Genomic DNA, 12,305 nt, shown 5'->3' with positions numbered 1-12,305 from the left:
AGCAAAAAAAACAAATTCAAAAAACATTTTTAAAATAAATATGTTAAATTTTGGTTTTCCTTTTGTCATCGTCGTATTTTTGTGTCTTTGTAGCCTCATAAATTATATATGGATATATTATTTATCCTTTGCCGACAAGAACAATTCAAAAAAAAAAAAAAAAAAAAAAAAACCAAAAAACAAATTCAACAAGGTACTTAGTGTAACTGTAATAAGGACTAAATGATAATATTAGACGGTCAAAGATATCTAGAAGTGGAAGAAAATGGTGACAGTCGTCTCATCTCAAAAGTAAACGATCTCTCATATGTTCAAAGTTTAGTCAACATCCTCTGTAATCCCTAAGTTTCGAGGCACCTCCACCTACTAACACTAAATAAGTGAATTCATAATAAACTATACACGACCACCAAACCTTTTTTATCATAAAATCTACAGTCAAATGGATTTTAATCATAGTTAGATTTGTGTTATGTAATGATCTTAGAGGAGATTATGTTTACTAGATGCTAGGAAAACAACCTAATCAAATTTAGATTGGATGTTTGGGATCTACTAATCCTGATTAGAAAAATACTTGTAATGGAAAGTTAAACTATGCAAGTATATATGGATGAAACTATGCAGAAGGAACTTTGGTCTGAAACCCAGCCAAGTAATCCTGCATACAAGCTTTGTAAGTATCCATACCTGTTACTTTCTCAGCGATTTCCAAACCGATGCTCAGCCATTTTTTAGCGGTCTCAAACTGTCCTAGCCTCACTGGCAATGCTGCTCGGTTCCAAGCTGTCATTGAGAGCCATTTCCCTTCTTCAGTCGGGTATTCCCCTTCTTTTAACCCAACCATGATTCTGTATGCTTGTTTATACATCTTTTGGATCGTTTCTTCATCCTCTGTATCGCCTTTGTGGACACTGGATATGGAGATTAGCTTCCTGATTATGAGAGCTATGGTTGGGTAATCTGGTGAAGTAGATGCGATCAGAGCGGATAAGCATTCGTTAAGGGCAAACGTTGACACGTCTGGGTTGGACCGTGGGCTTTGAGAAGCGAAAATCCCGAGTTGGAGAAGATAGTTGTAGTTGCAAGACTTGGAACTAGCAAACGTCTTTACTACGAGTAGCTGGAATGCAGAATTGTTGATCCTTCCGTGTATGTCATATGCAATTAAGGTGTACATGAAGATGAATTCTGGCTCCATGATACAATCTTTGCCATCTGAGAGTGAAGAAGCCATAATCTGCATATTTCTAACCATACATTAGTGCACTGTAAGGTAGGACTCAGCAAGTTATGGTGCTTATATTAACAAAGAGGAGAGTATAGAGACCTTTCCAGCTCTGACGAGCAATTCTGCAGCGAGTTTCACTTCGGTTTCAGTCAGTGCACTCTTGTTTTGCTTCTCTAAAGCAATCATAGCAGTGACACTTAGTATTATGGACCGGCAAATCATCATTTTGTTTTCTGCAGACTCATCAGTATCCATATAACCGTAAAATTCAGATGCAAGCCTCATGAATTCACCACAGAGCTCATACTTCTTTGAACTCCCACATCTTGACCCAAGATTCCAGCAAGTCACAGCAAACCAATTCTGCTCTCGTTTCCCAGTCTCTCCTGATCCAAAGAAACATTCTGCCCCAATCTTGGCTGACCTGCTCTGAGCTTGCAACATAAATTCAAGAGCTTCTGTTTCACTGCCAATGTCTTGAGTCAGAATAGTGACTAAGGTACGGAAGACCACAACCTCTGTGGTTGGCATGGTCTTTCCTGAGATATGGAAACTGAGAAACTTCGAAAGAGAAGCAACAGCAACTGGAAGCGCTTGGCAAGAAATAGCTTCATGGGCTGAAAGGGACAGATAATCTGGAGAAAAATCAAGGCAGGACGTCATTGCATCAATCTGACCAATGGCACAACTGTGATCCTTCTTTTGCAGGTAGATCTTGAACTGCAAAAATCAGAAGCAACGAGAAGTTGCTAAATTCGATTTTTTCCAAACAATCTCAAATTGCTAGGTAGCTGCAGACCATATGTTAAATAAATGTGTACTGTGGGGGAAAACGACAGTTTACCTTAAGAAAAGAGCAAGCAATATTGGGCTCAAGCTGCAGACACAGAAAACTAGTTAACAATTCTGAGTTGAAGGATCCAACTAGGAAAACAGTTGGAAGCAGCAGTTTCACAGATAAATGTGTACCTTTTCAGCTTCTTCTATGTATTCAAGAGCTCGATCTAGCTGAGAGAGCCCAAGGTAGCAAAGACACAAAACCCTGAAGCCTTTGGCCCTGAAAACTCTATTTTCTATATCATGTGGGATATAGAGCATTGATTTCTCATACATCTCTGCACTTATCTCATAATCTTTAGCACGGAAATGATCTGAAGCACTGTAAACGGCAAGAGATACCCATATTAGATCCCCAGGACACATTTAAGGAAAAAACAACAACAGAAACCTATCAACTGCTGTAGCCAAGTAGAGTCACTCAGTTACCTAATAAGCAATAAATTAGATATACCAAGGTAATCAAAGAAGAGTACAGTTACATGAATGGCAAAAACATACCTATTCCAGAGAACAGAATGTATTGCCTTCCTCTCCTTAGTCACTGCTTCGCCAGCAAAAAGAGCAACAACTCTCTCGTCTGATACAAGCTGAGCCACAACATTCGCCCTGATTCTCGAACCATTATCACCTCCCCTACTCTCACCAAGTACCCGATGGGCCACTCTGAGCGCCGCCTTTGCACTAACATGGCACCTTCCCAACAGACCTAAGAACACACCCTTTGCAGTTTCTGCTCCAGCAGTCCCCACCACCTCAAAATATGCTTCCACAGCAGATACCCACACTGCCTCTGGAATGTCTTTGTTTCCCACCATACCTCTCAGCTCCATCTCTGCCTCACTATGCCTCCCAAGCCCTAGCCAAGCTTTCATCGCCAACACAGGTAATGAAGCATGTTGATCAGGTCCATCACTACCATTTCCTCCATTCCTGAGAACTTTCACACATTTAATCACACTCTCGTACTCTCCTTTTTGCAAGTGCACAGCTGATATGAAACGCAAAGTTTTGATTCTCATCCCCGTGAACTCCATAGTGTCTTCCCTAGTTTTTGCTGTACCTAACCCCTTCTCACAAAGATCCAACGCCTCATTCATGAGCCTGAGAGCATCGTTTAGACTGCAATCGTCATCATCTCTGGACAAGGAGCTTTTACCAAACGCGAGGAATTGATTTGAGAGCGATTTGTAATGATCCGGTAAGCCAAACAACAAACTCTTAGCTCGATTAAGCAACGTTACAGCTAAATTCCGATCAGAATTTTCCCAAGCAGTTCGAGATCTCGCTAGGTTCAGATCCAGAAACAGTTTTTTTTCTCCGGCATCGGAAATTTTCGCGATATCAATTTTCGAAACAATTTCGGTAGCTCTCTCGAAGCAATCAGAGGCGAGATCGAACTTTTTGAGACTGTGCCACACAAGACCGGTCCGATAGTAGAAGAGAGATGACTTAATCGTCGGAGATGGGACTCCGTTGACATCTTTAGCGAGAAATAGCATATCGGCGGCAACATGTCTGAGATTCGCGATGCTCTCGGCGGAAGTTGAAGAGGATTGGAGAGAGGCGGCGTTAGAGAGATCAACACAGGCGTTCCACAGGCGAAAACTCAGCTTCCATATGGTGAGCTTGAAGGAGTTATCGGGAAAAGGAGCGAGTTGACTCAGCCGAGTTAGGGATTGTCTAAGAGAAATAGGGAGCGATTGAGGTAACGGCTGATTTTTGGAAATGGCTTCGGACTGTTGAATCAAAAGCTCGATCTCGGAGAGGAGAGGATGGTGAGTGTGTGACTCGGTTTCCCGGTGATGCAGACGGAGGTCCGGCGTTGTGATCTCGGCGATTCTCATTTCGATTGTTGGCGGGAGATATCAGAGAGCGAGAGAGAATTAGGAATTTCGAAGGAGTCAAAGATATTTTCAATTTTAAATTTAAAAAATAGATATTTCGTGAGAATGGGTTTAGTGCTGGTTTAATATCGGTTTGCGTTGGTATTTGGGATCATACCGAACCGGTTTAACGTTTTTTTCAGGGGGGAAGAGAAAACAATACAACAACATTAAAATATAATTAATAGAAAATTCAGAGCATTTTTGTTTTGTTTTGTTTTTGTTTTGGGTAGGGTTGATCCTTAAAAATACTAAAATCATCCGTACACAACAACATCAAAGGGAAAGAAACTAAGGAGAGAGGAGTTAAAAAGAGCTGCCACAAAGTTAACACCAAAGGAGAGAGGAGTCACACAGTCACAGTCACATTTCACCATCGCCTTCGTTTGATCACTAGTGAAAGTAAGGAGGAGGAGGAGCCTGGTACTGATAGCAGTTCCCGTAGAAGTTCCCGTGCGCAGGAGCGGGACTGAAAGTGTAAGTCTGAGGAGCAGGTGGAGGCGGTGCTTGTGCTGCCATGATTGGACCGCTAAGGAACGGTCTGTTGTCATACACATACTGTGGATACCTTTCAGGGATGACTCTACCATAGCCTGTCTTGTTGTTGTTATTGTTGTTGTTGTCAGTGACTCGGGGTTGAGCACCACGTGGTCGTTTTGGCTGAGGCTTTGTGGGTTCTGTTGCTCTCTTTTTCTCTGCTTTGGCCTTCTCGAGCTGGAGAATCCGTTTCTGAAGTGGCTCAACTGGGTACTGCTCTTCCAGGTTATGCTCTTCGATACACTTTATCACAGCTTTAACCCCTGTGAGCTCCCGCTCATTGAATTCATCCTGCATTGATACACAAATATAATTATATACGGCGATCTCTTTTGTTTGACATTGTACAACAATCTGAAGCTGAATGTAGCATCAGCAAGTACTATGATACCTTATACACCTAAAGTAATTTATAATGATCCATTGGTTTTGAGTTTTAAGGATTTCTATTAGTCTCAAGTAAAGATATAACAGCTAACTGAACAGACCTCAGAGATGTTCCAGCAAGGTAAAATTTACCAACAGCCAGATGCTCAAGGAAAGGTAACAATAGTACCAATCGTTCTAGGTAACGTCCATTAACAACAAAGCTCTTGATTATTTCTTACAACTGATGTACAATTCAAGGTATTAACTCAGGGAACACTTGCCTGAACAGCAGGAGATGCATTGCCAGGTCTGCCTTGGGAGGAAGATCTCCTTGCCTCAGACAAGTAAGATTTCAGTAATGCAACAGGAGGGAACTGTTCTGTGAGTTGAAATGCAAATGCCATGTTAATCGCATCAATCTGTTTTCCACTGTTCATGAGAACTTCAATAACACCTGGAATGAAAGGAGCAGCGCACATCAAAGATTAAGATCAATGCTGAAGGTAGAGAATATGAATTTACTAAAAATGTAAAAACATAATCCACATTGTGTTTAGGTCCTTGACCAGAGACCCTAGCCGAGCTACTCACATGAATATAAAACACCAAATTTCCCATCGAAATGTCATAATTTGTAAGATAATCAGCCGTATCTAGTTTTAGAGAACAAACCAGGCATTTTTTCTGATAGTCCAAGAGAACGGCACAGCTCAGCTGCCTGCCGGCGACGTGAAACCATGGGGATCAGCTTCAAGAGTTCATCCTCTTTAAAGTCGGAAACAATAGCAAAAGTGGCAAGCAGTTGCAGGAATGCATGAGCCTCTAACGAATTACCATTGCAAGCATCCATTTCAAGAGTTTCCAGCAGTGGATTCCATCCTTCTGCAATAGTTTTTGCTCTCTGCTTAACACTTTCTGAGAGAACGGTACCAAGGGAGTTGAGGCCCAAACCAGATAACAGTATACTCAGGCACTCCATCAACATGATACAGGTCCTGCGCATGCCCAAGAGGTTAGCGTCTTTCTTTCCATCAGGGTTTGGTGCCTCCATGGGGTAAAACCCTTCCAAAGAATCCAACACTAAGCTGGCTGGGTTTGCTGCAGCTCTGAATGCAATAGGAATCTCCTCCTTTAGAGATGCAAGGTTCTTGCGGTTATCTGATACAAACTTATGGAGCCCTGTTGAGTCCATATCCCCGCACAGTTTCAGTAACTGTGGATAAGCCTTCACCTCAAAATTACCCATCACTGGTGAGATCTGAACATCTTGCACAGAACCATCTGGATTGTCATCGGTAATACTATCAGCAGCAAAGGCATTGGGTGAATCCCTTACAACACTCTGTCGCCAACGTTCACCAATAGAAGGTTTACTGATGGGAGCATTGTTGTAATTATCCAAAGCACTGTTTATAGCAAACATAGCTGCGTCTCTCTTCTTCTGAAGCCTTTCTAATGATGCCTTCTCCTTAGCCTCAACAGCTGCCTTCTTTTTCTCCAACAGTTCTTGAGCTTTCCTTGTTTTGGTTTCATACTCTTTTTCTTGATCTTCAAGCTCATGAAACCGTCTCTTCAAGGACCTCTCAAGCCCATGAAAATGCTCCTCAAGTTCCTTCCACTTCAGATTAAGTGTTACAGCACGCTGACTTTCAAGTTCAGCAAACGCCCTCTGAAGCTGCTGAATCTTGGACGATGTAGAGTCCATGAATGAAGCAACTGAACGAGTATCCTCCATCACAAAAGATCTAAAGACCAGCATTAAAACAAACATGAGAAGTAGAATATTAAAAAAAAACGAATTAAGATTCTAACATTAGAGGCCACAGAGTCTCAATACCGTATTAAAATCACTCATGTCAGAACTACATTAAATTATTGAAGAGAGCAATACCAATTCAAACAAGTCCAATCTTCAAGCTGCAAGTAAAAGCTCCAAAGATATCCCAATTCCCGAACAACAAACAACTACAAAACAAACCATCCAAAGCCAGAGAAACAAAGATCAGTCAAAACTAATCACTGATTCAGAAGTCTAATAACAACATATTCACTCGTTCAAGATAAAAACAAAACTGCTCTGTAACACCAAAACTGTTCAAGACTTCAAGTCATAGTGGTTGACTATGTAAGAAAATGGCCTACAAGAGCAAGTAAAAGACAAATGAACAAGAAACCCCACAAAATTCAAAGGATTCAAGAAAAATTCATATTCCTAAAGAGACAACTCATCTTCAAGAACTAATCCGACGAACTTCTACAAATACACTAAAACTGAAACAATACTAATGTCATCACAGAACATACAGATTGAGAAAACAGTGGATAAACAAGCTGATTCACTGATTATGTGAAAGACCCAACTCAATCCATAACACAATCAAGCTTCAAAAGCAAAATTCAAAGTCTTTACAGAAAAAAATTTCGCTATTCATGGAGAAATCAACAAACCCTAGCTACAGTGAAGAAGAAGAAGAACTCGAGAAGCAAAACGAAGAGAGAAAGAAACACACTTCAATAGAAAGAACAGAGAAAAATAAAACTTTACCCGGAAAAAATCAAACCCTTAAAAAGAAGAGATCAGAAAAACTTCAAGAAGCACCGGAAGATCGTAGATCCATGTTGGAGGAAGCGATCGAGAGAATTCGAGGTTAGGCAGAGAGAGAGAGAGAGAGAAAGAGGAAAGTGAAATCCCTAAAAAAGGAAAGAGGAAAGTGGAAGAGAAGGCAATAAAAAAAGCAAAGGTGTGAGATTTATAACAGACACTTTATTAAGCACACCCAAATTTACTTAAAACTCTCTCTACTATAGTACTATGGTGTGTGGTGTGGTGTGGTTGTGGTGTGGTGGCTCGTACTTTACAATCATCCTTGGCACTGAGTACTGACCAGGTGACTGACCAGAGTGGCTCTAGTCAAATCTTTGTAAAAGTAATTGTGTCACGTGAGTTTGTCTGAAGCTGCCGGGAACTTGATGACTTCCTTGTAATTTACTCTTTCCTCCTTTTTATTGGTATCTCTTCACCAGCTTTGTTGTTTTGGTACTACCACTACCACTACCACCCTTTAAATTCCTATAAACTTCACTTACCAAACACCCAATGTTCTAATATATTGAGGAACCTTGGCTTCATGTTCGAGCTCGAGGCTATGCTACAAACTTAACTTTCACTATGTTTGAAGCTTAAATTCATAAAGAGAAGACGCAAATCACTTTACAAACAAAAAAAATTAATTTATTCAAAATGTATAGCTAATCATGGATGTTCGAATATCGGTTTCAGTTCGGTATGATTCGGTATAAGTTATGAATCACTCGTATTTCTTCAGGCTACATGTACCAAACTCCATGTAATATAGCGTTTCAACTAGTTTCCACCTGTTTTTTTAACTAATTTCCAATATATTAAGGAACCTTGGCTTGAGTTCGAGGGTATGTTGATGCCACAAACCTAACTTTATTATGTTTGAAGCTTAAAATTATATAGAGGAGACTCAAATCACTATACAACAACAAAAAAGAATAATCATTTATTCAAGATATATAGGTACAAGTTATGAATCACTAGTTCTCTTCCATATGTTTTTGTTTTGCCAAGTTTCTTAGTAAAAGCATCACAAGATATGTGTTTATTTCTAATTGATGATTGCTTGACCACACATCTTGTGATCTACAAGTTAGCTAATTAATCATATTAACTAATTCATATTTTGCAGGTCCATAAGTTCACGGGTTTAACAAAGGATCAAAATTATCAGTTTACTAACTACAAGTTAATTACAAGGAAAAAAATACCAAATGAAAAAATAATTTGTCCATCTCTTAAAAATCTGATGATATACGTTTTGACAAGTCAAGAATAAAACATGAAAGAAACGTTTAACGCACAAAAGACCTATTTGATTTGAGTCATTACCTTGTTCCACTAGTGTTGTTTGTTTTCTTTCTTTGCCCTCATTCTTCACGAACTTTGTTTGAATTTTCAACACAATGAGACCATCCATGTCCACACACCAAATTAAACAACTCCTTAGCTTTCATTTTTCTTATATTATTCGTCATTTATTAACACTCACACAACAGATTTGCTCAACACACATGCACAAGATCATCACGACGATTGAGACCAAACCTTGTAAGACCTGACCTCCATGCAAATGTTTTTGAATTATCATCATCAGTCTTTTAAGTCAACCCTTTCTTTTTTTCTTTTTTATTTATGTGAAGAATCTCCAGTTGCGTTATGATTTCTGATTATGTGATTGTTTGGTTCCAGGGATAAATAATGGTTTGTAGGGTTTTTGCAACTTTCATCTGGAATTGTAGCTGTTTGCTGCTATTGACTACCGTGATCGATGCAAATCAGGGCGACGTAGAGTGCTTGAGGACCTTTAAATCTCAAGTAGAGGACCCAAATGGATTTTTATGGAGTTGGGATTTTACAAACCAGACTTCACAAGGTTTCATTTGCAAGTTCACTGGTGTGACTTGTTGGCATGATCATGAGAATAGGGTTTTGAGTATTAATCTCTATAATTATGGTCTCAGAGGAGTGTTTCCTCTTGCGGTTAAGAATTGTTCTGATTTGGTTGGTTTAGACCTTGCTAAAAACAACTTCTCGGGGCCATTACCACCAAACCTTGTATCTATGATTCCACTTGTTACAAGTTTGGACCTCTCTTACAATAGTTTCTCTGGTGAAATCCCTGCCAGTGTCTCAAACGTTACCTTTATGAACTCTCTTATGCTTCAGCATAACCAGTTCACCGGTCAGATTCCTCCCGACCTAGCCAAACTTGCACGGCTCAAAACGTTCTCTGTGGCTAACAATCTTCTCGAAGGTCCTATTCCAACTTTTAAAAGATCCTTGAAAATTGGAGTAGAGAGCTTTGCTAATAACTCGGATCTATGTGGTAAGCCTCTGGATGATTGTAAGGTTACTTCTTTTACTCATGCTCGTGTTAAAATTATTATTATATCAGCACTATGTGGATTTACTGTGGCAGTATTTGTCATTGGTATTGTTTTAGGATTTACTGTTTCAATAGAGCGGCTGTTGTTTCGGAAAGGTCGCTAAAACGCGATAAAAAAATATCTATCTTAACATTTTTTAAGTACATTTTGTACTAAAATCTAATTTGGGTTATAACTTTTTATTTTGTAATATTTGCATAATCAAACCCTTGCCATTTGAATAAATACCAAAATTTAAAGTAAATTTTGTTATTAAATCACAAGCAAATCACAAAATTGGAAATAAATATTTATTACATCAAAAAAATTTCCTAAAATATCTCTCTAATAATTTGAATCTCTCTCCAATATATTTATATAATCTTATTTATTTTCCACTTATATTATTACATAAAAAATATTTATAATAAAATACAAATTTTTTTCACATATTTTGCAATTAAATTTTTTGAAAACAGACGTATATAACTCAATTGATAAAGGGAAAATGTTTATATAAGAGTTCAAAACCATTATAAATATGACTAATATGTTTCCAACTACAAATGAACATGAAATTTGGTTTCTTAGGCATCCAAATTAAAAAATTTATTCTGTTTAATCCGGTTATATATTTAAGAAAACTAAATTTTTAAAAAGTTTCAAAATATCATAAATTTTAATTTCTTAGAAAGGTTTAAACTATTATAGAAACTCTTACTAATGTCGTAATATTCTAACATTTAATTGAAAGTATTATTAATACTTTAAATCTAATTTTTTTAAAATATAATATTATTGTACATAAATATGATTCGACGGATTTGAGTTTACATAAATAGGATTATATTTTTCTTACGGGTTGTCTTTAATAAAATATTTTTACAGATTAAGTTAAAATATAATTTGTTTTACAACAAAATCATTCCATGGTGTACTGCGGGTTGACCACATATATCTATGAATCTACTTATAATACAAACTAGCAGTTGACCCGCGCTGCGCGCGGGAGGTTTATAATTTTTTTGTTAATTTTTTATTCATATTGTGATATTTTATTTATTTTTAACTGATTTTCAAAACATATTATAGTTATTTTCTCTTGAATTATTATCTTTCAATATTTAAATTTGGATTAAAAGCATTTTCTTATTGATCATGTTATAAACTAATATTTCACTTTCAATTTTATTTTTCCCCTTTAAAATTTTATATATACAATTACATAAATGTTGTTTTTATTCTACCATAAATTTAAAATTACTTACATTCTTAAACTCAGTAACACATTTAAAATTTTAATCTATGATCAATTTAAAATGAAAGTTGAATTATGTTATTACCACTAACTAATACAAAATGAAAGTATTTCTTATTTAACATTTCATTTATTTACATAATTTATTTTTATTTATATAAATTTTCTATTAATTAAATAAGTAGCATAAATATGCATTAAATGAATGTTTTAAATTTATTTTAATGTAAAAAAAATGTGGCTTAGGTGGATGCTTAGGTGGAATCATGAGAAGAGAGAAAAAGCTAACTTTATATATATAGATATATACAAATCATTATTAACGCACAGAGTTAAATACATTAAAAAAATGTTATGCCACGACTCATATAAAAATCTAGACTCTTATGGATGCTTTCTTTCTCCGAATCCCCGTTTAGTTAACTTTTGGTTTTCTAGAGTCAAACCAAATATGATCGGTAAGTTTTGAGGTTTGGGAAATTTTAAAAATGGGCAAGACAAATGAGATTAGAGACTGGGATCATATCTATGTGATTTACAAAATCGGTCAAAAACACACTACACGATTGTCGTCCCATAAAGATACAGTAGTTATAAAAGAAAAAATAGTTACGATATCTCTTGAAAATCAATTCTCAATCTCATATGTGTTACACGTGAACCAATAGAAGGTGAAAAATTAGATATTGAGAAGCAATGAGTGCATCGTAGATAATGGCAAAAGAATTGGCAGTTAAAAGTGTTTGAAAAAATTACTAAAACATGGAAATATAACAATACACATGACTAAAGTAAAAAACTAATCCCATCTAGTGGTTGAAACGAATGAGGTTTTAGAAAATAAGTGACATACATTTTTAATAGATTATTAGACTCCAAATCGGGCTTAACTTTTTGACCATGTAATTGTCAAAAGTGAGATAAGATAGGCACATTCATGACTTGGTCGAGAATTCTTTTATGGCACGCTGCACTTGCTTCGATGAGTAAAGTTGTTCTAGCGATATGATATTATATATGTATCTTTACACTAAATAATGTTCATGAGATTGGTCTATTCGTATTTTATATGGAATGTAGTTCTGTTCGTATCAACATCTAATCATAAAATGATATCTAATTATCTACAGTTAGGTTAACAATCGATAATCCTTGTCAAAGCCTTTGAAGAAATATTTTCATTGAATATAAATAAGAAATAATTTCTCTTAATTGGTATCGACAGCTAGCTCATATC

At 36.9% G+C, this 12,305-nt stretch overlaps 2 protein-coding genes across 5 annotated transcripts; both read right to left on the bottom strand.

Moving 5' to 3' along the window:
• Positions 1-77: 77 nt before the first annotated feature.
• On the bottom strand, positions 78-3,927 carry LOC17875865 (TPR repeat-containing protein ZIP4). Of its 2 annotated transcripts, XM_023779150.1 has the most exons (6): positions 2,570-3,927; positions 2,201-2,390; positions 2,076-2,108; positions 1,331-1,951; positions 691-1,240; positions 78-372 (listed from the first exon to the last, which is right to left on the bottom strand). In XM_023779150.1, the coding sequence occupies exons 1-6, from the start codon at positions 3,913-3,915 to the stop codon at positions 323-325; spliced, it is 2,790 nt and encodes a 929-aa protein (XP_023634918.1). In that variant the 5' UTR covers positions 3,916-3,927; the 3' UTR covers positions 78-322. The 2 variants fall into 2 exon arrangements, with proteins under 2 accessions (XP_023634918.1, XP_006279966.1); XM_006279904.2 differs by lacking the exon at positions 78-372 and having other exon boundaries at positions 578-1,240.
• Positions 3,928-4,146: 219 nt separating this feature from the next.
• Positions 4,147-7,590, bottom strand: LOC17876708 (FRIGIDA-like protein 3). Of its 3 annotated transcripts, none has more exons than XM_023780832.1 (5): positions 7,406-7,589; positions 6,752-6,825; positions 5,533-6,605; positions 5,142-5,314; positions 4,147-4,782 (listed from the first exon to the last, which is right to left on the bottom strand). In XM_023780832.1, exons 3-5 carry the CDS (start codon positions 6,593-6,595, stop codon positions 4,348-4,350), a joined length of 1,671 nt encoding a protein of 556 aa, XP_023636600.1. In that variant the 5' UTR covers positions 6,596-6,605; positions 6,752-6,825; positions 7,406-7,589; the 3' UTR covers positions 4,147-4,347. The 3 variants fall into 3 exon arrangements, with proteins under 3 accessions (XP_023636600.1, XP_023636602.1, XP_023636607.1); XM_023780834.1 differs by having other exon boundaries at positions 7,422-7,589; XM_023780839.1 differs by lacking the exon at positions 6,752-6,825 and having other exon boundaries at positions 7,406-7,590.
• Between the last annotated feature and the right edge of the window lie 4,715 nt (positions 7,591-12,305).

Source organism: Capsella rubella, unplaced genomic scaffold, assembly GCF_000375325.1.
Source record: "Capsella rubella cultivar Monte Gargano unplaced genomic scaffold, Caprub1_0 scaffold_8, whole genome shotgun sequence".
NCBI lineage: Eukaryota > Viridiplantae > Streptophyta > Magnoliopsida > Brassicales > Brassicaceae > Capsella > Capsella rubella.
This window is presented reverse-complemented; position numbering and strand designations above follow the sequence as displayed.

Coding starts and splice junctions, on each gene's coding strand:
- LOC17875865 (XM_006279904.2), bottom strand. CDS start 3,915: ATGAGAATCGCCGAGATCACAACGCCGGACCTCCGTCTGCATCACCGG. Junction 2,391..2,569: donor CATTCTGTTCTCTGGAATAG/GTATGTTTTTGC, acceptor TGCCGTTTACAG/TGCTTCAGATCATTTCCGTG. Junction 1,952..2,075: donor TTGCTTGCTCTTTTCTTAAG/GTAAACTGTCGT, acceptor TGATTTTTGCAG/TTCAAGATCTACCTGCAAAA.
- LOC17876708 (XM_023780839.1), bottom strand. CDS start 6,595: ATGGAGGATACTCGTTCAGTTGCTTCATTCATGGACTCTACATCGTCC. Junction 5,315..5,532: donor ACTATCAGAAAAAATGCCTG/GTTTGTTCTCTA, acceptor CTTTCATTCCAG/GTGTTATTGAAGTTCTCATG. Junction 4,783..5,141: donor ATGCATCTCCTGCTGTTCAG/GCAAGTGTTCCC, acceptor GTATCAATGCAG/GATGAATTCAATGAGCGGGA.